The 26,122-nt window shown below is 44.3% G+C and overlaps 1 protein-coding gene across 1 annotated transcript in view; it reads right to left on the bottom strand.

The window, feature by feature from the left end:
* LOC144499245 (mucin-6-like) overlaps positions 1-26,122 on the bottom strand; it is a 185,375-nt gene that overhangs the window by 10,745 nt on the left and 148,508 nt on the right. The window contains exons 19-20 of the mRNA XM_078221362.1: positions 9,660-9,845; positions 7,478-7,717 (exon numbers count right to left, since the gene is read on the bottom strand). Coding sequence (XP_078077488.1) covers positions 7,478-7,717; positions 9,660-9,845 — 426 coding nt within the window. The remainder of the gene's footprint in view (positions 1-7,477; positions 7,718-9,659; positions 9,846-26,122) is intronic.

Raw genomic sequence — 26,122 nt, forward strand, 5'->3', positions numbered from 1 at the left:
TAGGGGCAAGCAGCATTCCTTAACCTCTCCATGTGTTTCTCTCCTTTTCCAAACCCCCCCTTTCAAATTGATGAGATGGCTTTTGCGATGCAACCGATTGATCTTGCTGTCCTTTTGATTGTTGCAGGAGCTGAGGAGGAAGAGCAGGAGGATGAATTATAAGCAGAGGAGGCCCAGGCCTTACCACTCGCAGGAGTAGAGAGAGACGGCCACTGGAGGCAGGAAGTAGCGACCATTCGCCCAGATGGGGGGGCGCAGGAGAAGGAGGGAGCCGAGCTCAGGAAGTTCCACACATGAGTATCATTTGAACAAATGTCGGACACCATGTGCTGCCGACGGCTCCGGGTCTGAAAGGAGACAGTGGAAGACCTATGCCACCTATTGCAGGACCTGGCACCTCGGGGCGGGGCGGGGCGGGGGGGGGGGGGGGGGGGGGAGCAGGATGGCACCTGGCTGTCAAATTGATGGCCCCTCTGAACCTTTATGCCACTGGCTCCTTCCAGAGCCCCAGCGGAGGTGTATGTGGCATTTCCATCAGCTGCCCACACCTGTGTCAAGGAGGTCACGGATGCCCTGTATGCCTGGGCTGGCCAGTATTTTGAATTTCACCTGGACCAGACCCAGCAGGAAGCCCAGGCTGCAGGATTTGTGGCAATTGTGGGGATGCCTAATATGCAGGGGCTATAGACTACATCCATGTCACCCTCAAGGTCCCAGTCAGGAATCCACAAAGATTCGTCAATAGAAAGGGCTTCCACTCCCTGAATGTGCAATTGGTTTGTGACCACAAGATGAACATCATGCATATCTGCACCAGAAAGCCCGGCAGAATCCATGACAGTTTTATTCTGAAGAGCTCAGACATACTGGAAGCCTTTGGGGAGGAGCCCAGGCTGCAGGGATGGCTCGTGGGCGACATGGGTACCCGCTTCGGACTTGGCTGGTGATGACGCCTGTGCAGAGGCCTGTGACTGAAGCGGAGACCCGGTATAATGAGGCCCACATTGCCACCCACTCTAGAGTGGAGAGGCACATTGGGCTCCTGAAAATGCGGTTTAGGAGTCTACACCACTCCGGCGGGACCCTACAATACAGGTCCCTGATTTCTTCTTGGTGGAGGAAGAAATTGTGGTGGAGTGCTGTATCCTACACAACCTGGCGCAGCAGCGAGGACACCTTTTGGGGAAGATGAGAGTGTAGAGGCCGACCAGCCAGGTGTCGCTAGGGAGGAGGCAGCCCAGCAGGAGGAGGAGGACCACGCTGAGCAACATCACCTAGGCACTAGAGGGCTGGCAGCAAGAATCAGGCATGCAAGGGCAGCGAGTGAGGCCCTGATCACCAGGCACTTCACTTACTAGGATTTGTGCATGTGGGTTCCATTTCCCCCTCCACCCCCAAAGTTCTACTACCTCCTGCAACATTGTCACACCAGAGTGGTGGGCCTGGGTACGCTGTGTTAGCAAGTTCCTTTGCCAGGCAGGAGGGTGATGATGACACGCTAAGCACCATTGTGATGATGCCCAGGTGCAAACTAGTCTGACTCCTACCTGAGCACCTCATGCATGCTGACACCTGGGCCCACGTCTGTGTAAGGGATCAGTGAATAGGGCCCCGGGGTGGGTGGGATGGGGGAGGGGAGGGAATCGCTCGTGGGTTCTGGGAAACCAATAGTTTCATTTTCTCAGTGACATAGCATTGAGGGGCCCGCCCATGAAGGATTCCTCGGCGACCGTCAAGGGAAGAGGATTCCTGTTCGAGACAAATCTGAGACAAATTAGTCACAGGTGGGTGGTGAAAAAACATTTATTGATTACAATAAAAGTGTCTAAATAATAGGCTCTAACATAAAAACGTGTGAACAGAAAACATTAAGGTGCTTAAAAATCTATCTAACTAGTGCAGCCCTTCACAAGTGCCATCTCAGTGCAACTACAACTTCCTAACCTTATGTGGCCTACCACTACGTCTCGGTATCTCCCCAGAATGTTCATCAGAGGTGGAGGGAGCCAGCTGCATATCACGCCCCATGGCCTGTGATGTGGTTGGCTGGTGTCTTCTGGAGGCCTGGACCTTGAGGGCCCTGGCGGCTTCCTGGTGTCTGGGATGTATCCATGACATCTTCTTCATCTCGCTGCCCCTGAGATGCCCCAGTGTCAGGAAGGGGGAGTCAGAAGGGGTAGTCACAGCCATAGTCTCCTGGCTGGAAGGCCCCAGCATAGGCTCAAGCCCTTCCTCCTCCCTTGGAGTTCCTGTAGACCCCTGGGTCACTCCATGGGACGGCGGTGCTTCTGCAGTGAGCTCCAGAAGCTCTGGCATCACCTGGCCCTGTCAGTCCTGGAGGACCACCTCCATCCTACTCATGGTGGTTGAGCCCTCTGCGATGGTCACCTGAGTCGGGGCCACCTGTCAATGGCCACAGCAAGTGCCCTCTGAGACTGGGCCACACTCTGCAACCCCTCAGCCATGGCTTTCTGTGACTGGGCCACATTCTCAAGGGTGTCTCAGCACTATCTAGCTGGCTCGCGTGCAACCTCTCGAGCCTCTCAACCATGGGCCGCAGAATCAACTTGTTCATTCCCTCAGCTGTGGCCTGCTGTGACTCAGCCATCGCTTGGAGCCTGCTACTCATGGTAAGGATTCCCTGCCCCAGGCTTTTCATCGCAGATGCCATCCTTGCAATGTTGGCCTGGGAACCATGCAAGACAGGCAACAGCCGGTCCACCTGAAAGCCAGGCAATAGCTGGTCCACCTGGAAGCTTTGGGACTCCTCCCAACAGCCTTGCAATCAGTCCAGTGTGGCTGTCAACTCCTCCTGCATTTCCTGGCTCTATTGCTGCATTTCCAGCAGCTGAGGGACAAGTGATCTCAGAGGCCCAGCATGCAGCCTGGGGCCAGCTGAGTCCTCGCCTCCGGCAGTCCCCCGTGTGCCAGAGGCCTCGGACATTCCCTCCTCCATCCAACGCACATTATCAGATGTGTCATGCTCACTAGAGAGTGATTCAGAAGCCTCACCACTAATTGGACCCACCAATGTGAGAGTATCTGGGACGGTGAGTTGGGAGCTGGAAGCTGATGCCAAAAAGGGTCACCCTCAGAGGTCCTTTCATCTGCTTCCTCCAAGGAGCCTTCGGAGCTGTCAGCCTCGGGATGGCTGAGAGCTGCTTTAGGGGCCTCGAGTCCAGATGGTGCAGGCACATCTGGATCTCTTCCTGCTACACAGGACACAAGGTCAAGTGCAAGGGAGGGAGAGGAATCTAGAATTCCAGAATGTTGCTTGACATTTCTCCATTGAACACAGAACAAAGCACAAAGAAGATTACATCACAGGAGCAGACCCTTTGGCCCTCCAAGCCTGCAGCGATCATGCTGCCCATCTGAATTGTAACCTCCCATCCTTCCGGGGCCATATGCCTCTATTCCCATCCCACTCACGTATCTATCAAGACGCCCCTTAAAAGTCACTATTGTATCTGCTTCCACAACTTCATCTGGCAGCGAGCTCCAGGCATCCACCACCTCAGTGTAAGTAAACAAGCCTCGTACATCTCCTTTAAACTTTGCGCTCACACCCTTAACCCATGCCCCCTAATAATTGCCTCAAATTGGTTGACCGGTGCTCACTTCTTGACTCCAGCCCGACCATTCTGTTGCTAACAGCTCAGATGTTCCCTTCTTTGGACAGCTCCAGTGCACCCTCCTCAAAGGGGGTCAGGACCCGTAGGTCTGGCTCACCACCCCCTGTCTTCACCCTCTCATGGGTGTTATTGTCAGACTTCTCCTGTGAAGAAAGAAATGATGACTTGACTCCTGCAGAGTATCAGGGAGTGGCCCACGAGGATAAGCGCGTGATACTCTTGGAGGGGTTGGAAGGAGGTGCATGGGGGTCAGGGGCTGGAAGCATGCAGGATGCTGGGGGCATCTTGAGGTGACTTGAGGGAAGATGCGAGATGGGGTTAAGCACTGACCCTTGCTGCACCAATGAGGTCATTGACCTTTTTGTGGCACTGCTTCCCCGTTCTGGGGGCCAGTGCCATGGCACTGACCGAGGTGGCAACTGCTTCCCAGACCGCTTTGCCGTGATCACCTCTCCGGGTCTGCGTCCTGCTGGGGGGAAGAGGGTGCCCCGCCTCGTGTCTGCAGCATCCAACAACCTGCTGAGGACACCCTCTGTGAATCGGGGTGCTGGCTTCTTGGACATTTTTTCCTGCACTGCCTGTCTGCCTATCCATCCTTGGGGTTTTTATGGAGCTGCCCCTTGTTATGGCAAATCAGCTGCAGACAGTTTGGGAGAGCATTCCAGCAAGTTAAATACAGGTTGCTTGTTAGCACTGAGAAGAAGGCAAGTGAGCACTTGCAGGTGTGCTGATGGGGTGGGGTGAGGGATCATTGCTGCTATGATAATTGAGATGTGGAGATGCCGGCGTTGGACTGGGGTAAGCACAGTAAGAAGTCTCACAACACCAGGTTAAAGTCCAACAGGTTTATTTGGTAGCAAATACCATAAGCTTTCGGAGCGATGCCCCTTCGTCAGATGGAGTAGTTATCTGTTCTCCAACAGTACACAGACACAGAAATCAAGTTACAGAATACTAATTAGAATGCAAATCTCTACAGCCAGCCAGGTCTTAAAAGGTACAGATAATGTGGGTGGAGGGAACATTAAACACAGGTTAAAGAGATGTGTATTGTCTCCAGACAGAACAGCTAGTGCTATTATGCAAGATCAGAGGGAAAGCTGTGGCGAGCTGTGGGGGTTACTGATAATGTGACATAAATCCAACATCCCGGTTTAGGCCATCCTCATGTGTGCGGAACTTGGCTATCAGTTTCTGCTCAGCGACTCTGCGCTGTCGTGTGTTGTGAAGGCCGCCTTGGAGAACGCTTACCTGAGCAGAAACTGATAGCCAAGTTCCGTGAAGGAATAATAACGAACACCATGAGAGCACTTGCAGACCTAGCTAGTCCCTCTGATAGTAAGGGGCAATTTAGCATGGCCAATCAACCTAACCCGCACATCTTTGGACTGCAGCCATCATTCTGTATTCCGTAGGCCATCACAACTAACCCCTTTTTCCAGTCCTCTGCAGAACTTATTTGCAATCTTACTTTGTTCACTATCTGTGCCATGTTCATCTCCTGCAGGCCAATCATGTTCAATGTCTTTTCTCAAGTGCCCAAGCTATCTTCTACACTGCATAGTTTCTGTATCTGAGCTGGCAGTTGTGCCTGGCCCCCTTCAGATGGGTGACATCACAAACAGAGTCCGACACAACTTGGCACAGAGCTTGGAACCTATACTCTCCAGTGAAGGAATAAGTCTTCCCAATAGTAAGTTGGAGGAAATTTCTGCTCTTCCACCACTGGATGTTGGAGAGTCTCCTGGCCCCCTTCAGATGGGTGACATCACTCAATCGACAGGTCTACATCTCCTCAACCAAGGCCTCAAGTTAAGCATTAGAAAATTTGGCGTCTTCTGTCTGAATATTGTGCCATAATTCACTCTTCATCTTGTTCACATTCTCTTCTGCTACCTGCTCCAGCCACAATGTACCTTCTCATTAAGAGGTGCAGGCTGGCTTTAAGAAGTGCATGTCAGCTTTAAGCGGCACTAGTATTGCAAAAACCTGGAGCCCAGAACACATAGTCACTGAACAGCACGTTGAGAATTGGCTGGACACTATAAACATTCAAATGAGCAGGAAGCTTAAAGTTTGCTAATGTCTTGCACTGAAAGCAATGGGCATGATGGGTAGTTGCACAACCTGATGCCCATAGCTGCTGGACCTTATTGAATTTCATGGCCAATAACTTAAATAACTGGAAATGTGTATTTTCTATAAAAAAACAGAATGCTGGAAATCTGGGGATTTTTATATCCCTCCACACTCAACATTGATTGGAGGCGGTGGCATAGTGTTATTGTCACTGGACTAGTAATATTGAGACTCAGGAATTGTAAGTCTAATGATTGCCATGAAACAATCATGGAAGGAAATCTGCCATCTTTACCTGGTCTCGCCTATATGTGACTCCAGATCTACAATAATGTTGTTGACTCTTAAATGCCCTCTGAAATAGGGGTGGCACGGTGGCACCATAGTTATCACTGCTGCCTCACAGCACCAGGGACCTGGGTTCGATTCCCGGCTTGGGTAAAGATGTGGAGTTTGCATGTTTACCCCGTATCTGCATGGGTTTCTTTTAGTTGCTCCGGTTTCCTCACACAGTCCAAGATGTGCAGGTTAAGTTGATTGGCTATGTTAAATTGTCCCTTAGTGTCAGGGAGTTAGCAGGTTAAATAAGTTGGGTTATGGATACAGGGCTTGGGTGGGATTGTGATCCATGCAGACTCAATGAGTCAAATGGCCTCTTTCTGCACTGTAGGAATTTTACTCTATGAAATGGCCAAGAAAGCCACTCAGTTCAAAGGCAGTTAGGCTCAGGAAATAAATGCTATGAATGAATAAAACAAAACTTATAATCATAACCATTTCTTCAATTTTTTCTAACAGTAGATGCTTGTAATAGTCTTGGTGTTGACATTTGCAGCTCCTCTAGACCTATATTTTGTTTATTTAATTACCACTAACTTCTGCCTTGCACAGTCATTACTTTGAAACAAAAGAAGGACTTTACGATGCAAGATGTTCCAAAGAACTTTTAATCACTCCCACTTTCCACCCTGCAGACCTCTTTTGTCATTTCCTCCCCTCCTTTTCTCCATTTTTACCTTGCTCCAATTCTGAAACGTTATTGAACTGAACTGAATAGTATCTCTTCACAGATGCTATTTTTATATGCAAGTAGGATTATATAGGATATACAGCTCAGAAACAGGCCATTCGGCCCAACAAGTCAATTCCAATGTTTATGCTCTACCCAAGCCTCCTCCCATTTTTTTCCATTCAAACCTACCATCTGTTCCCTTCTCCCTCATATGCTTACCTAGTTTCTCATTAAATGCATCCATTCTGTTCACTTCAACTCTGTGGTAGCGAGTTCCACATTCTTACCATCCCACTGGTGAAAAGGTTCCTTCGGAATTCTCCATTTGATTTATATTGATGACCTCTAGTTATGCTCTTTCCCATAAGAGGTAACATTTTCTTTCTATCTATTCTACCACAAGCTTTCATAATCTTAAAGACCTCTTTTTTCAAGAGTGTTTTTCTACATCTTGCAAGCTTATCTTGGAAGGAACAGTTTTAACCTTATGAATACTGTAGCCAACAGTAAAGAACTTGTACTAAAAAGAGGTGGAAATCCCCAGGGTCTTTTCCACTTTGCCACCTTAGCTTCAGTGTAAGCTTGATGAAAACCCCAATGATGCACGATGCTGGATTTTCTATAAAATCAAATGAGTCAAATTTACAGGGACAAAGTGACGGAAATTGATAAAATTCATCCCAAAAATTACTTAATTTCTGTCATAGCAATGAAGAACTTCAATAAGATCTTGAGTGTTAAATATACTCACCAGTTTGTGACATGGTTCAAACGTCTTACTGTTAATGATAGCACACATTTTTTCAGCCCTGGCCAAACGATATGGATTTTTATGACATGGAAATACAACTTCGGTCACATCTCTGCATGTTGGATCCTCCTTCCAAGAATTTGCAAAGGCCAGTACATTGGAAACTAAATATTTGTTCTGGGTTATATATTCATCATCCACATTACCATTGTAATTGCCACACAATCCACATACTGTAAACTGACAAAATGGAAGAACATCAGTTTTTAAAAGTAAAAAATTCAGATAACCTACATAAGAATTGAAATTAGTCAATGAACTTAACAAATTAAAGTCCCATTGAACATTCTATGTGTTCACATTTCATATTAATGTAATAATATTGATCTAGGATCTGAAACAAATTTTGAGGATGTACAAATTATTTCATTATAGGATGATTTCAACCATCACAGAGAGCAGATTTTCATCCAACAATGTGGACTGCACTCATACCATTGTGTCATCAACTGTGCTAGTCACAGTTAGTAGTGTTCGAGTAACTTTTCCCAAGCAGTAAATAATGTTAAACACAGATATCGCAAGTGGGAAAATTGGTGAGAATTTTAAACAGCATAGTGAGAATGGAGGATAGTGTAGAATAGTTGGATGGATTTAAAGCAGAAGTAAAATATTATCCAACACAGTGTCAAATTTACTAGTCCATATAAAGCTTTATAAAATATTGGAAATGATCTCATAGCATTTGTATCTATACAATATATAGAAATTCCAGCAAATTCCAGCGGCATGGTGGCACAGTGGTTAGCACTGCTGCCTCACAGCGCCAGGAACCTGGGTTCGATTCCCGGCTTGGGTCACTGTCTGTGTGGAGTTTGCACATTCACCCCGTGAATGGATGGGTTTCCTCCGGGTGCTCTGGTTTCCTCCCACAGTCCAAAGATGTGTGGGTTAGGTGGATTGGCCATGCCAAATTGCCCTTAGCGTGTGTGGATTCCTCCTCAGAATCCCTCAGATGATTGTCACATGAGAATTTCCAAACTCTACTCCCAAAAACACACTTTCACATAATGTTTTCCATTCGAGGTTTGCATTCCAAAATGCAGTCCAGGTTTTCCAAATGACTCTTTTAAACAAAGCTTCCACCCCACTTTTAACAGCAAATTCAGTATCCAGGTTTTACACCATACACTTTAGAACTGCTTTGTCGTGATTGCTGTACAAACTGTTCACAATTGCTTTAACTCTCAATTCATAGACTATTAAAATGACATCAAACTTTTGATTTACCTCTGAAGTCTGCACACCAAGTTTAAATCTGGCTACGACTATTGTCTCTTTAACTCAGCACACATTGTTTACTCTTCCTTGAATTCTTCTGAACAACATCTTGGTCTCTGTTCTCTTAACTTCAGTTGTTTCAAAACATTCTTTCTGTCCCAATTCCCCAGGTTATCTAGACCATAACTGGTTCTTTGCAGCTCCCGTCTTCTCCCGTCTTTCCTCCAGCAAAGTACAGAGATGTTCACTCCCCAGGATTTATCTTCAACTGCAAACAAATTCAGCTAAACTAATAACAGAAAGCCTTCCTATCTTAAAAGATTCTCAATTGCGAAGCAACCACTCTTACTTCCCTTTACTCTTCACGCCACTACCCTCTCTGAGGACAATAGAATCATGATTGGAACTGAAACCAACCCCCATGCATATAAACACCTCTGTTACCTCGAATAGCCTAGTAATTGAGATATAAGCATTCATATTCTTGTTCCAGATAATAGTCCAGCAAGAAAGGTTTTACCTTTCCTTCCACAGAAACATTAAATAAAACTGACTTAAAACCATGCCTTATTTCTAATGTTTACCAATAGAAATATAAATCCCTTAAACTATCTTTGTTTTCCTAACATAATAGGCCAAAATATCGGGTGGGATTTTTCGGTCGCGCACGCCTGCAAGACCGGAAAATCCCGCCTGAGTTCAACGGACCAATGCATGATCTGTCCCCCGCCCGCTACAATTTCCATGGCAGGCGGTACTGGAAAATTCCGCCCAGCATATTTTAGAGGTGACAGTGCAATCCTTGCACAAAATGACTTGAAACCAGTTTCATTCTTACATTTGCAGTTTACTTCCATCTATAAAAACGCCAAAATATTGTTAGGAATTTGGTTTGAGTTACCTCTGATAGTCTAGTAATTGAGATGTAGGCATTCATATTCTTGTTCCAGATAATAGTTAGCTCAAACTTTTCATTGATTCTTAAATCAAATTTTAGATATAGTGGATTGCTGACCACTTTGAGTCTTCTTGCAGCATTTGGAGGTGTTATCTGATAGTGTCCATCAGTCAACTTAATTAGAGTATCCTAAAAGAAAAGAACATCATGCACATTGTTCATTATCAAGGTTGTGATGGATGGATTTTACAATATTTAATAAACCAAGCATTCCATTAGTACAAAAACAAAATACTCCAGATGCTAGAAATCTGAGATAAGAGCAGAAAATGCTCGAAATACTCAGCAGCCTCTATGAAGAATGTGCTAATATTTCAGGTTGATGACCTTTCATCAGAACTATTCTGGTAAAGCTTGCTGATAATTAACTGAATTTAAATTCCCCCGACTACTGTGGGAAATTTTTAGTCTGGCCTCTTGGATTACTAATCCAACAGTTTTACCACCATGCCTTCACCAGCCCATTCAACCTTGTGAATGGAGCAGAAAACAAAACTGTATGAAAACAACACAGGAATCTATTGAGGAAGGGAACAATGACGTAGCTCACAAGGATCTATCACTTTGGCTCAGTGCTAGTTTTCTATCTCTGAATTAAAAGGTCTTGAGCTCTAGTCCCACTGCAAGACTTGAAGGAAATGCTAAGGGAATGATGCATCGTTTGCTTATGCAAAAATACATAAAAACCAAATGGCCTATTTTTCAAAGATGAATGTTGGCAATCCTCAACCAATTCAGTCATACATCCTATTATTATGTTCCTAGTTGTGTGCAATAGCAATTAAATGTTGAAAGTAATTAAATGAGTGCCCCATTGCACTTACTTTGGGCTATTCTATTCAAAAGCAAAATCTTCCTTTCACAATAGTTCATGTTAAATACAGGGCCAGTCTGCTCTGTTACATCAGGAAGGATACAAGGATCAATTTTCAACATGCCATCAGAGCATACAACTGATATTGTGAATGCAGCAGGACTATTTAAACTCGGTGCTAATATTTAGCTGGAACATGGTCCATTTCCTGCAGTGTGTGACATACGATATTTAAAAGCAAAGGTGAATGCTTATAAAAAGGCACATACGCTCTGTGAACTGTCAAACAGAAAAGTCATTTAAATCCCTTGCTCACTAAATTTTGAAAAGAAAAACTAGTCTGCCTCACCATAGAATCCCTACAGGACAAAAAGAGGCCATTTGACCCATCAAGTCTGCACTGATTCTCTAAAGGACCATCTTACCCAGGCCTAATATCCCTGTAACTCCACACATTTACCATGGTTAAATGTAGCATCCGCACCTTTGGATACTAAAGGGCAATTTAGCATGGCCAATCCACCTAACCTGCACATCTCTGGACTGTGGGAGGAAGCTGGAGCACCTTGAGGAAACTGAAGCATCTAGAGGAAACCACAAAGTCATGGGAGATGCAAACTCTACACAGTCACCCAGGGCCAGAATTGAACCAGGGTCCCTGACATTGTGAAGCAGCAGTGCTAACAACTCTACCACCATATATAACTCTGTATCTGAGTTGATAATATTCTGTGCTTGCAATTTCAGTAGCTGTTTGTTGACATATTCCTAAGGGCCATCTTGGCATGGGACTTGAGCCCATGACCTTTTAATTTCGAGATCGAGAATTAGCACTGAGTCAAGATGATAGATCCTTGTGAGCTGTAGTCATTGTTCCCTTCCTCGATAGATTTCTGTGTTGTTTTCTTACAGTTTCGTTTTCAGCTCCAGTCACAAGGTATTATTACTACTGCTTGACTGATTTCACAACCTACCATCATGACAGTAGGGGTGGGGCTGCAAGTTCACAGTTTAATTGACAGCACTTGAGAGGTTCAGAGGTTAACTGGCTTCGGTGTGGGATTATGAATACAAATGTTTGTTTTTATACAGGATTAAGTATTTGAGGACATTTAAATGTACTGAACGGACTTCTATCAATGAGAGTGTTTTTTTAATTTAGTGAAGCCCATAATAGAAACTTTGAACTTCATTTTATTTCATCACATCATGGATCCTGAGGAACATACAAAATAATAGAAGTAGGTTATTCATCCCCTTGAGCCTGCTCCATCATTTGATAAGACCATGGCAGATCTGTTTGTGTGTCAAGTTCTTAGTTTCCATCTACCCCCGATAACCTTGGATTCCCTTCCCTAACAAGAATCCACATACACCATAAAAATATTCAATTATCCATTCCCACCAACTTTTGAGGCAGAGTTCCAAATTTGCATAACCCTTAGAGAAAACAATTCCCTCATCTCTGTCCTAAAGGGGTGATCCCTAATTTTAAAACAGTCCAAACTCACTCAAGAGGATACATCCATTCCACATCCACCTTGTCAAGACCACTCATGATCTTTCATACTTAAATCAAGTCACCAGGCTTCTGAACTCCAGTGGAATCAAACCCAAGCTGTCTTACCTATCATAAGACAACACGCTCATTCCAGTAATTACAGTCAATCTCGTAAACCTCCTCCATAATTAAAAGAGTTAAAAATCATATGAGCTTAAAAATCACATAAGCTACTAGCTGTCAAAATCCTACAGAGAAACTGCTGATAAGAAACTATTTGCCTTAGCTAGAGATAACAGTCAAGGACCATGACTGTATTATTTATGAGAGAGGCTTTCTTCACACAATGTGCACACAATTGAACACCACAGCTACAGCACATGTAATCACTGGTCAAACACATTTTTATCATACTTGCGTCTGGAAGTTAGTAGATAAATAGAAATAAATATGTGCTTGGTGATAATAGCTGCAAGAGAATAATGAGCCTTAACTGTTTGAAATTTACGAGCTTTGAGAATCTGTATGTTTTGTTAGTTTTAAGTGGATGTTCACAGATGTGTTTTATCATTGTTTTGGGCTACATTTGTTAAGGTTTCTCTTTCTGGGGAATTAACCTTATCTTGAGTCTTTAATTACAGGATTTTGGAAGTTTAAAAACAGAATCACAAGAATGCTTACTGAATTCATTTTGGTTGTTGAAGTTTAAAGCATGTGCTATGTTTCTCTGCTTGTGTATGGATGATATTTATAGATTGTATGTTTCAACCTTCAATATTTTCTGTCTGATATTGTGATCATAATTTAAGTGATTTAAGTCAAATAGATAAAAAGGGGAAGCGTAATTAATAAAGCTATTTTTTCAAAAGTTATGAATGTTTAATGGCCTGAAGCATGAGTCCAGGATATTTTGAATAATGTGGGAATTTTAATCCAGATACAAATTCACAGAAGTGAGAATGACAGTTTAAATTTGTAATGGTTAATTAAAATTTTCAAATCATTAGGACAAATCATGTGTTGGACTGATCTTGGGTTAAAGCTTCTTGTCAGGTTTAAAGAGTTGTTTCAGACACAATTGCCACAACAAAAACAAAATTTTGAGATTGGATACTGAGAAAAAGTTAAAAAGGAGAGACCGTTAAATGAAAATGTGTCCTGGACCAGATTCTTATTAGATTAAAATAAAAGGATGGTGACGCAATGACATCCATTTGAGAACTTTTACTCCACCCCTTTTCAAACTAACAGAGAATTACTCTTGTTTGCTAACAGATAAAGCTCATCACAGCTGAAGATGTATTCATATTTCTGCAGGAATTAGGTATTACAAAACATTAAGGTTTTGAATTGTCAGACATGCTCAGATGAATTGACCCATTTTGCTCCAAGCAGAATGGATATTTTGTGTTTTGTTTTACAGGTAACTGTAAGTGGAAAAAGTTTTGCAGTAGCTGCAAGACATTTGAGAATTTATTTGTAGACTCTCAGTATTGCAGCAGCAGTCAGCCCGATTCAAAATCTAGTGAAAGGAGGACGAGCATCTAGTGCAGAGTTACAAAAGACAGAACGGACAGAGGAGTGCGAGGTTGCATTCTCCACTAATTTAGCAACAGCACCAGCTTTAGGGCAGCCAGATTTGATTCGCCCATTAGCCATATAAAGCCATTTCACATATAAAGCCATATAAGCAACCTGTAGCTTATTATTCTAACAAGCAGTCAGCAGTCGCTGCAGGATTTAGCGGATGTATTCAAGCCTTGGACTGTGCAGTAAGGGCAGTTAAAGTGAGCAAACTGATTACATGTTTGGGGGAAGTGATTCTACACACAGAGCACACCCTCATACAAATTCTGAACATGGGAAGGCTGAAGACCGTGTCTGACGCCAAAAGGGCTCAATGGGAGAACTTAATGAGACTCAACTGATGAAGGAGCAGCGCTCTGATAGCTCATGATTCCAAATAAACCTGTTGGACTTTAACCTGATGAGGAAAGACTTCTTACTGTGCCCACCCAGTCCAACGCTGGCATCTCCACATCATGGCTACTATAGGTAAGAATAAGGGAAATAATTCAGTGGGATATATGAGCATTGAAGGAAAGGACCATGTACGTGATGTACAAATGAGAGATGAGGAAGTGAACAAGTTAAGAGAAGAACCCTTGGAAGGGGAGAGGGGCTGGGGAATGTGACTCTGCTTGTCGACAAGTTACTTTTGAAAATGTAATTTAAGACCACCAACAAGCGATCAAATTATGTTACTGTCTGGAATGTACTGTCAAATAGAAATGTTTGATTTCTGTTTTCAAGATGTTATGAAGATAATTTATTGGACTGCAAAACTTCTCAAGGGCTCGTGACTGGGATATGATAATAACTAGAGGAATGCATCAAATTAGATAGGGATGGTAATTGAATGTAGAAATAGAGACTTGTGCCGAATTCTACCACCCCGCCCCTACGGAATCGGAGCGAGTGAGGGGCGGACAATGGAAATGTCTGTTGACCTCGTGTGGGAATTTCTGGTCTAGTTTGAGCGAGGCCATTAAATCCTGCCCCAGGAGTCAAAACAGAAAGTCAGGATCAGGATACTGGGTGCAATTCAATGGAATATTTCTATCTGGCATTGATGTATATTCTAGCAAAAGGAAAGTATAGATGGGGCTGGTAAATTGATAGTTTTCTCATGGTGATGCTTGTGTCCTTGTTTCTTTGGAAAGAGAACAAAATTCGATACTCTGGTCGCCACCCAAGACATCTGGACCATATGTGGAGAGATGAGCAAAGACTTCAGATTCTTTGATAAGATCATCTGAGAATCAAGAAGGTATTGGCATGATATTGAGATACTGCACAAGTGTATAGATGAGTTATGTGCGAACTAACTAATATGCAGGAAACCAGTTCAAAATAGACTTATTCAAGGGTTTGAAAGTACTTGCAATTATGCATTGAAGAGCAGGTTTCAGGCATGCAAACTACTTGACAAATAACATGGCATGAAATGGTTAATGGATCCAGCAGAGTGAAATAACGCAATTAAATAATCAAGGCACTGACACAAACTCCATAGAGAAACCAATTTCAAAATAATTGGAACAGAATTAAACATGCCGATACCTGTCAAAATGAGAAAAATTAAAATGCAAGGGTAAGCAATTTGGATTGGGACAATTAATGGCCTAGTGGCAAGCAAACCTGATGAGGGGGAGCAATGAGATCGATACAGATGAATGAAGCACTGGAGAATATTGTAAGTCCATGCATGATATGATTTTGAATGATATTGAATGAGGTGATTTGCAGGACAGGAGTGTCGGAGAGAAAGGAGCCTAAATCTAATTATTCAAAGGTTAATGGAATTTAATACAAATTATAAGGAAACTGGAACCTAAAAAAGAAAGTGGATTTTCTTGTTGCACAGATCATCCACACAAGGGCTAAAGAAAAGAAAGTAATCAAGAATAATGAGACAAGATGTGAAGGAGTAAAATCTCACCCTGTGAAAATCAATTTGGAATGACATTTAATGCACATAGGAATCAATGAATGGAATTAATAACATAGCAAAAGTTAAAATTTCATCTTTTAGTTATAATGATGGTGGTGAAGCTAGTCTCGTACCCACACTTACAGGAGAAAACACGAAGTGAGACATTTGACACACAGCAGTAGAGATTTTGGGCGTGACCTTCCCAAATAAAAATTGTTAAGTCTTATAAAAGTCTGAAAAACGGGAGTTATTCGTGCTGGTCTTTTCAGTTTGTCCTGCACCTCAATTGTTTGATACTTAGTGCAATGAAAAAGCCTCTGTGTGATTCTCGCCGGCATGGAGGCTTCAAGCACATGATTCGCGCAAAGTGGCAGCTGTAGGTCATTAATTGGGGGGGGGGGGGGGGGGGGGGGGGGTGGATGGGGGAGGAAGCTCCATGTAGACATTAATGATGCACACCCAGTCAGTCATGCAGGAAGATGGCAACGCGTATAGCAGCCCCACACTTTACAGAGAGGGAGTTAGGACAGATGCTGGGCGCGTGGAGAGGAGGTCCATCTTTTTCCACCAATGCAGTTGGTGGCCCAGGGATCAGGCCGGCAATGTGGGCAAGGAGGCAGTGGCAGCGACAGTCAGTGCATTTGAAAATTACTATAGGCTTAAATTTGGTTCTGCGGGCCATGCAGGCTAGTACTATCATGAATTGCGCACTGGAATGGAGGATCGGGAGCCAATGCCGGAAGAAAATGAATTACTTTGTTCAGGCAGCAAAGGTGTCAGTCTCATCGTGACATCAGTCCACTCTGTCGCGCCTGCAATGCCCACATTGAGCCACTACCTGATACCCCACGGCCTTCCAGCACCCGACCTCAGCACCTTCCTCCAACCCCTCTGGCATCTCCCTTCACAACCCCTGCCTGCCGAGGCATGGCCCTGACAGACCCCACCCAGTCACCCCTCACCCCAGACACCTGCATCCTTCCAGCCATCAGTCTTTCAATTCCCTCTTTTGTTGCTGCAGAAGAAGATGACCCATAACAAAAGGAAGCAGGCGAAGAGCGGAGGTGGGGTCCCCGAGTGGCGTGACCTCAATGCGTTTGAGGAGCGAGAGCCATGGAGCCATGGCGAGAGCCATGTTTGGTGCAGAGGCTTCCAGGAATGGCGAACAGTTCAGACAGATGGAGAAGGGGCACATTGTGACTAGCATTGGATTGGTTCCCATTGAAGGCAGCACTGCAGAGTCCATGCAGTGTGAAGAGCCCGTGTTAACACCTGCCGAGTGCCCTTGATCGGAGCTGCCAGAGCTGTTGCTTGTTTCTGTTAGTGAGGCCTGGGATGGAATTTCCGTAACAAACCACAGAACCTGTCAAGCAGACAGATGACAGGGTACCATAGCAACATCAGTGGGGTTGGGAGCCACCCTCATAAGCAACACTTGAGGGTCACTCAGCTGCCAATGGAATGCGCACAACATAAGCTAGTGCCAACACCCGACCTGAGGACCCCTATACTGGCACGAGCTTCCTCAAATGCCTGCACCCATGCAAGTCCCCCATCCCATCCTACACTATGACAGCAGCTGAGACATCCCCACTGCACCCCAGGAGTTGGTAATCAGTGGTATTCATCTCTCGCTCCCCTTTGGTATTGTTGCACCTGAACCAGAGGTTATAGAGCAGTAATGATTCATGCCAGTGTGACGTTACGCCAGTGAGGTGGGGAGATTACAGGAGGTGGGATGAGAGCATGCTGACCTCACTAATGATATTGAAATGAAATCAAATTCATGCTGATATGCTTCGTACCCATTTGGCGCAAAGCAGTTTGTGTCTGGAAAAATAGGCTGGGAAGATAGCAAACCATTAGGCGCTGGACGTGAATCTGATTTTTAGTTTGCACACTAACTTCCCACCTCGCCATGCTGGTTGACAGGCGGGATGAGGTAGGAAGATTGCGCCCATTATGTGGAGCATCAAATGCCCAGGCAATCTCAGTCTTAAGGTAGAGAAAGTAACAATAAATGATTAATCCTTGCCGAGTTTGCACACAATTTACATATGTCACCTCGAGATTATTTTATGATGAATTGTGGGATACAAGCTTACCACATGAAATCGGTCTTAGCATCAAACACAAAATTGACAAGGAAGAAAGAACATATGGCCTTCAGACAGTGATGCAAGATGTCAAGGTTGAAATCCACCTCCCTCGCAATTAAAATCATCAGTTCTGTTCTTTAAATTCAAAATCCGTTGTGCTAAGGAAAATGTGTATTAAAACATTCAGCCTGGTAGATTAAATTAGTGCAGTTTAACTTGTGATGTTCAAGAGAAATCACTTTATTTTACACTGTGTCAACACCTTTTGATTTAAAGTGAAGTTCTGTAATTAGCTTTTGTAACTTTAAATTTTTAATATCTGTTAGTTGAATGTACTGTGTTACATTCAGCAGACCAATAACTTCCAGGCATTGATATGTATTTTAAGGTTATAAGGAAAGTAACATGACTAATTTCAAGTAACCAAAGAGGAGTAAATAGCAACCTACAAATGGCTTGTCCAAATCATAGACAGCATATTTCCCCCAACCTGAATAAATGGGCATGGGAGTTATCTAAGCATTCTTTTATCTTAGCAAGAAATAACAGAAACAAACTTTAATAAGATGGTCCCACAAGGAATTGATACCTTAGAAGGCCAGTCAGAGGACTCTAGGATCCCCAAGTTTATTTGATTTAGTTTACGTGGTTTTGCACAAAATATGGGATTATGGAAAATGACATCAATAGATAGCTAGCACTCATCACATCTTGCCATTTCGAAAAAGACTCATTAATGCATTTTCTCAGTCTTCTGCAGCCAGCCAATCTTGAACCCATACAAATATGTTAACCCCTACATCATGAGCTTTTATTTTATGCAATACTTTTGATGTGGCACCTTATCAAACGTCTTCTGGAAATCCAAGTACAGCAACCTACAGGCTCTCCTTTATTCACAGCGTATGTTACTCCTTCAAAGAATTCTAATAAATTGGTTAAACACGATTTCCTTTCCACAAAATCATGCTGACGCTTCCCAATTACCTTGAGTTTCTCCAAGTGCTCAGCTATGACCTCCTTAATGATTGATTCTAACACCTTCTCTACAAAGTTGCCTGTTTTCTGCCTCCTTCCCTTCTTGAATAGAGAGGTCACATTTGCTACTTTCCAGTCTAATAGAACCTTTCCAGAAAATTAACACCAATGGATCAACTACCTCATTACCACCTCTTTTAAGACCCTTGGGTGAAGTCCATCTGCACCTCGAGACTTGGCAGTTCGCAGTTCCATTAATTTGCTCAGTACAACTTCCCTAATAACTGTAATTTCAACAAATGCCTCTCTCCCTTCAACCAACTGATTTACAGCTATTATTGGAATGTGTTTTTATATCCTCTATAGTGAAGACAGAAACAAATATTTGTTAATTTCATTCACTATTTCTTTATCATCTACTATTGACTCCCCATTGTCACTCTCCAGAGGAAACACACTCACTTTACTTTATAACTTTTTAAATGCCTGCAGAAACTCTTGCTATCCGTTTTTACATTTATAGCTATCTTCCTCTCATACTCTAATTTATTTCTCCTGATTAACCTTTTAGTTATTCTATGCCATTCTTTATATTCACTCACCTGACTTGCGACTCACCTTTGAGCAGTTGTATGTTTTTCTAAAGATTTGATGCTTTCCTGAACTTATTTGGTTAACTATGGATGGTGGGTCCTCAATTTAGAATTCTTCTTTATATTAGGAATATCCAAGTATTATGAAATATCCACTTACATGTGGATCCAAGCCATAGCCTAGTATCCCAGTTCATTTTAGCCAGCTCAGCTTTCATGCCAATGTAGTTGCTCTTATTTATGTTTAAAATATTAGTCTTAGACATATTCTTGCTTTCAAACTAGAGTAACATTCAATCACAATGTGCTCACAGCCATCTCGGGGCTTCTTCACTCTGAGATCATCAATCAATCCTGACACATTACACAGCACCAAGTCCTGCTCCTTAATTGGCTCCAGAACGTGCTCTAAGAGGTCTGCCCTGGCGGATACGAAGTAGATTAACACGGAGAGTGTCAGGGAAATGCTTGCTGGGCGGGGGAGCATGAGTTGGCGAATTAGCACTATGTTTCATAGAGGCTATTAAGGGCCATGGAAGGTGGGTGGAGGGGCATAAATTCACATGGAGGAAATGAATAGGCTTGGGGGTTAGGTATAGGGGCACTGGATGGCATGGAGGGCAAGAGGGGGCCCTAGGGAGTGGGTAGGGCCAAGGTTTGGCATGAGTTGCTACAGATGGGGCATGCGGACTGGGTGGGGTATTGCAAGTGGTGAAGGCTAGAGGGCCTAGCTGCTTCTAATTCAAAATCCCAGAGAACAGAAGCAGGCCTTTCAATCAGCTGCCTTAGCACCACAGCCACCGTGACTGCCTCCAAACTGTGTCCGGAGCAGTAGACTAGAACACACCCACACTCTGTATGATAATCCTGCCACTGAGGACAGTTTTTCCTGAGGTAGGTTCAGCAAGTCGGAAAACTTTCCTATTCTGTGAACCCATCTTGGGAATGTAAAACTGGGCCATTAATTCTTGTCTCGTTTTCTCCACAAATGCTTCCTGAATGGCGAGTATTTCCAGAAAGTTTTGTTTTTGTATCAGATTTTCAGCATCTGCAGTATTTTGCTGGTATAACGTAAAATCAAACATGTCCCTGATTATACTGAAAGGGTTAAAAATCACAAGATTAAAAATCACATAAGGTGTAAGCTGAACCTCAGTCACACAGAGAAAGCTACATACAAATGACAGGCTTTGGTTAAAGTAAGCCCAGATAACTCGCAAGCACTATCTAATCGAATAATGTGCAGCTGCAGTTCATATCTGCCCATTAGAACAAGGAACAATGGAAAAGGAGGTTGAGATACCATTAGTCAGAGATATAGCTATCATTTCTTCATGATATAACATGCACAAGTTTTATTTGGACATTATGTATGCATGATATAACCATAGCTACGATTGGATAAAGATAACGTCTACTCTTTTATTGGTATATGCTAATTACTCGTAATCGATGCTGAGACTTTATTTACCTTTGTATTTCTAGGTAACACCAGCAAGATAATTGTTGATATTTTATTATTGAAGGAGGTATTTAAAGCAGTACAGGTGGGCCCTGTGCGGTGATGCATAATTACCGCAGTGACAGAGATAATCTCAGGGGTTTACTTTGTGAAAGTAATCACAGTTTTTGTCTGCAAGTAACAGGCTCATTGACTGTGGGAAAGTTCCACTTGCCGGGAAAAACATCAGGATGCATGTTTGGTGCCTGGTGGGATGACTCGTTATACACTGACGAGACACGAAAGGAAAGTGGTCCGACAGGCCATATGAGAAGTTATGGAAATCATCCAAGAATAAGTCAGGTGCTTCAAAGAACATACCCATAAGGGATGTATCCAGGTGAACCTAGCTACTCAGATTGCCACCAAACTGAAACAATCAGGAACATATCATTGGTGGGACATATTTGTTCCAGGATCGGCAGGGAACTGCCTAACAAATTGGTGGGAAGTAATCAGGATGGGGATGACCATAGTGATGGGGGTAATATTATTATGGGCCACTATAATGCGCTGTTATTAATGAAAATCAGTTAAACTGCCGGCCCTGGCAGTACCTCGCTACGCTCTTATGGCTCACTGGAAGGATGAAGTGGGAAAGTCAGAAGCTGAAATTTACAGCAGAATTGTTTAGGATGCCTCCCGACATCTGGATGGGCCACCTGTAGGATTTGGAGAGGTATTCTCAACATCCTATGTGTCTTTTTGGGTAGTCACCCAATGGTCAAATGGGGGACTGAAAGGGTTAAAAATCACACAAGTTTAGAAATCACAAAAGATGTAAGCTGAAGCTCAGTCACACAGGAAAACCTATTGCAAATGACAGGTTTTGATTAAAGGAAGCCCAGATAACGCTCAAGGACCATCTAATCAAATAATGTGCAGCTGCAGTTCATATCTGCCCATTAGAACAAGGAAAAATGGAACAGTAGGTTGAGATACCATTGGTCAGAGATATAGCTATCATTTCTTGACATATAACATGCACAAGTTTTAATTGGACATTATACCCTTACGTATGCATGATGTAACCATAACTACGATTGGATAGAGATAACTTCTACTCTTCTTTTGGTATATGCTAATTACTTGTAATCGATGCTAAGACTTTAATTACCTTTGTATTTCTGAGTTTTCACTCTGAATGCCCTCAATGGACATTCAGGGTCCTGTAGCTGGCTAGAGTAAAGTTCACCTTGGAACCACTCAGTTATTTTGTTTGGCTACTTGAGCGGAGAGATAATCTTTAAATACAACAAGAAAACCATCGTAACAGCCCTTATCAATACCTCGGTATGCTTTTTCACATCCTATTTAATAACCATAATTTGATTATGGTTATTAAATAGGATGTAAAAATTTAAATTATATCATTCTAATATTTTGATAGGATAATAGTACGAGCTGAAGGCTCGACATTAATAGTGTAATCGTCCCAGAAGTCAGCAAAGTCCAAAGTCAGGCAGGTGAAATTACGTTTCACCCACTGACATTTGTGGTGCCTTCTAACATGATTCTGCCTGGCAATTAGATTGAAAAATGCAGAGGCACAGGTTTCACATCTGATTGCTGACAGGCAGCCTCTGATTCACCCAGCCACTATCACCTCAGAGCTTAGTACACCCCAAGAAAGAGGGTGCCACTGGCATAGTGTTTTTTTATTCATTCGTGGGGTGTAGGCATTGCTGGCTGGGCAGCGTTTATTGCTCATCCCCAAGGGCATTTGAGAGTAAACTACATTGCTATGGTTCTGGACTCATACGTAACCAGACAGGTAAAGATTAATTTCCTTTCCTAAAGGACATTAATGAACTGGATGGGCTTTTACAGCAATCATCAATAGGCATTAAATTCCAGATTTTTATTGAATTCAAATTTCACCATCTGCCTTGGTGGTATTCGAACATGGGACCTCAGAGCATTACCCTGGATCTCTGTATTACTATTCCAGCAACACATGGGTGGCACGGTGACACAGTGGTTAGCACTTCTGCCTCACATCGTCAGGGACCTGGGATCAATTCTGGCCTTGGGGGACTGTCTGTGTCCAGTTTGCATATTCTCTCTGTGTCTGGATGGGTTTCCTCCACGTGCTCCAGTTTCCTCCCACATTTCAAAGATGAGCAGGTTAGGTGGATTAGCCATGGTAAATGCATGGGGTTATGGGGATAGGGTGGGGGAGAGCATTTGGGTAAGATACCAAGATGGGCGGCACGGTAGCACAGTAGATAGCACTGCTGCTTCACAGCTCCAGGGACCTGGGTTCGATTCCCGGCTCGGGTCACTGTCTGTGTAGAGTTTGCACATTCTCCTCGTGTCTGCGTGGGTTTCCTCCGGGTGCTCCGGTTTCCTCCCACAGTCCAAAGATGTGCGGGTTAGGTTGATTGGCCATGCTAAAATTGCCCTTTAGTGTCCTGAGATGTGTAGGTTAGAGGGATTAGTGGGTAAAAATATGTAGGGATATGGGGGTAGGGCCTGGGTGGAATTGTGGTCGGTGCAGACTCAATGGGCCGAATGGCCTCTTCCTGCACTGTAGGGTTTCTATGATTTCAATGATTTCTATGATACTCTGTTAGGGAATCAGAGCAGACTCGATAAGCCAAATGGCATCCTTCTATACTGCAGGGATTCTATGACAATGCCATTACGCCAATACTCCCCCCAAGCCGAGAAACATGCTGCCCATAAATTCAGCAACGCCTCCCTTGAATGCCCCCTGGACGCAGTGAAGGCCACAATGCAATTTACCCATGTTCTGGTGGAAGAACCTCATCCAAGGTGACATCCAGCATGGAAGGCAGTGGCAGTCAGCACTAATGCCCTCCAAATGGGGATAGCATCCAGTGGTGCAAAGGATGAATAATCTCCTCTGTCCTGCCAGCATAAGTCACACTTTTCATCACTCATAACTCACACCCTCACAGACCCATCACACATCTTCAGGGATCTCACTTAATGCTAGTTCAAGTGATAACACCACTAACTTTCCCATAGACATCTTTATCTTCCTTGCAGGTCATGTCCTTATAATGTCCATGACCCCAATCACCATCCATAGGTGCCTTATCATCTGCCGTGGCATGTGCCATGCTTACATTTTCTCCATCTGTCTTCATGCAGGACAAGTTAGCTCACAAATAAAGGGAGAGTTCCCAAACTGATGGAAGGATGCCCAAACTCAAGGGGTGGAATTTTATGAGAAAAATTCTAAGTGTCCAGCTAGCGTGAAAATGGGGGAATTGCACCGACATTTTTTGGATGAATTTTTACTCCCAATCATATGCACTTAGTGCTTGAAAAAATGGGGCAGACTGTTTCGAGCTACTAGAGGCAGTGGGTGGGGCTAAACTCACCAGCCAACCTGATCAGGCAGCAGAGGGAGCTACTGTGCATTGCAGACCTCACTGACTGCACATGTACAATTCCAGCAGCAGGGACCTGACAGTGAGAGAGATCTGTCAGGCCTCTGCTGCTGCAGCCAGCCTCAACCCAGCCCCCCATCACAGGAACCTGTGGCTGATTGTGAACCCCACACGAAAATATAGCCTCCACCGCCCAGACCAACCACGCTCCCCCACTGATTGCATGCAGAGCAACAGCCGGCTCCGCTCCCTCCCTGGTTGGGCCGTCCCAACCTGGCCCAGCCCCCTCCAGATTCCTCCCCTCTAGGCCCTGCCCCCTATAGGCCCCACTCCTTCAGACCCTGGCCCGGCACTGCCCGATGGGCAATGTCAAGGAGCCAGGCTGGGCACCCCCCCTCCTTATCCTCGACATCCCCAGGGGGCCTCAATGGTCGCTCAATGCAATGGGCAACACAATTGTTCCCCGTTCATGGGGAGCAGGTGTTTTCCTCGCCGGAGAGGACCTCTCCCAGCAAGGCCACAAAGACAAGTGAGCCCGGGCGATTGAGCGCTGGGCTCGCGAAACACATCCTAATAAACATTTCAATAAATTTAAATAATTTATTCAGCCTGCCGCTAGAAATGGGCGAGAGGCTGATTGCACCATAAATCCGGTGTTGGTAAGTTTGCAAGAGCCGAGAAATGGGGTGCAATCCTGATTTCCCGGCTCTCGGGCGGGCGGGCAAACTGGTAAAACCATGGCCAAGGTCCTCACATACTTTGATGAAAGTGCAATTCAGTTTTGCCAGTGAGGATGTGGTGATGGTGAAGTTGGCGGTGCTGAATCAGGTAAGAATCCAGTAATGCAACATCCATCAGAAATCTAAAGAGAAAATGGTGGAAAATCTCAGCAAGTCTGGCAGCATCTGTAAGGAGAGAGAAGAGCTGGCGTTGAGTCCAAATGACCCTTTGCCAAAGCAGAAATAACTGCTGAGAGTGTTGCCTCCTATTTCTCAGGCCCCTGCCATGCACTAATGACCTCTGATGTCTTTTGCAGACACATCTCAGAAGCAATCAAGGTGTCTACGAGCCAGGTACTGGACTCTAGCCCTGAGAACAGCACCAATAGCCATTTAAAGATACGGACACTGAAGATCATTCACAGCACTCACCTACACCATCTAACAGTGCAGGGACACACACCTCAGTAGGATCTAATTGTATAGTAGCCTGGAACCTCAATCTGGTGGACACATTGCACTGATCCCAGGGTGGCAACACTTGGAGGATTGCTGGGGACCTGGAATCTGCTGAGACCAAGTCAGATGATGAGCCTCTGGACTCAGTCATGCCTCAGTTTACTGGGGAGCTCCAAAGACAAGATCAGAAATATTAGGAAGGGTTGTCTGGTGCACTCTTCAAATTGCAAGGTTCAATGGATGAATCCATTGCCTTAGGACTGAGGTGATAGCAGCGACAGGCCAACACACTGAGGTCAACACTGGTAGGGTGGTGGCCGCCATGGACCTTGGTCCAAGACATCTGTCCAACATTGCTGCAGTATCATGAGGGACAGTTGTCTGCTTGGACCATGAGGGGCACTTGTCTATAGGTACTTAACCACAGGGCAAAGCATTAGGAGCGCTGTCCTCAGATAGTGCATCATGGCCACCTTTCTAAGGGGATATTCTGACTTGTCCAATGGTACTGTCAAACCACTGAACTCACTGAATTTGGAAGTCTGTGCACGAGGGATTAAATGTAGGGCAGCAATTATTGACCCATGCTAATGCTGCTTAAGTTGGCACAATTGCGTGATTAGCCTGAATCATGCAACCGAGCTCAAAGTAAATGGTTTCAGCTGCAACACTGCTCATATTTGACATGTTTTTCCATTTGCCTTGCCTCTGTCTTCATAGCACCTCCATACGCACGCCCCGCCCCAGGTAATTGCGTGGAACCTTCAGTTTGTGCTGATACCCACCACATTGCCACCCTCCCTCCACTATCTCCCCCCCCCCCCACCCACCCCCCGCCCCCCCACCTCACCCTGCAATGAAGCTTGTACCTCAGGGTGCCCTTC

This window comes from Mustelus asterias, chromosome 9 (genome assembly GCF_964213995.1).
Source record: "Mustelus asterias chromosome 9, sMusAst1.hap1.1, whole genome shotgun sequence".
In the NCBI taxonomy this organism is placed as follows: domain Eukaryota; kingdom Metazoa; phylum Chordata; class Chondrichthyes; order Carcharhiniformes; family Triakidae; genus Mustelus; species Mustelus asterias.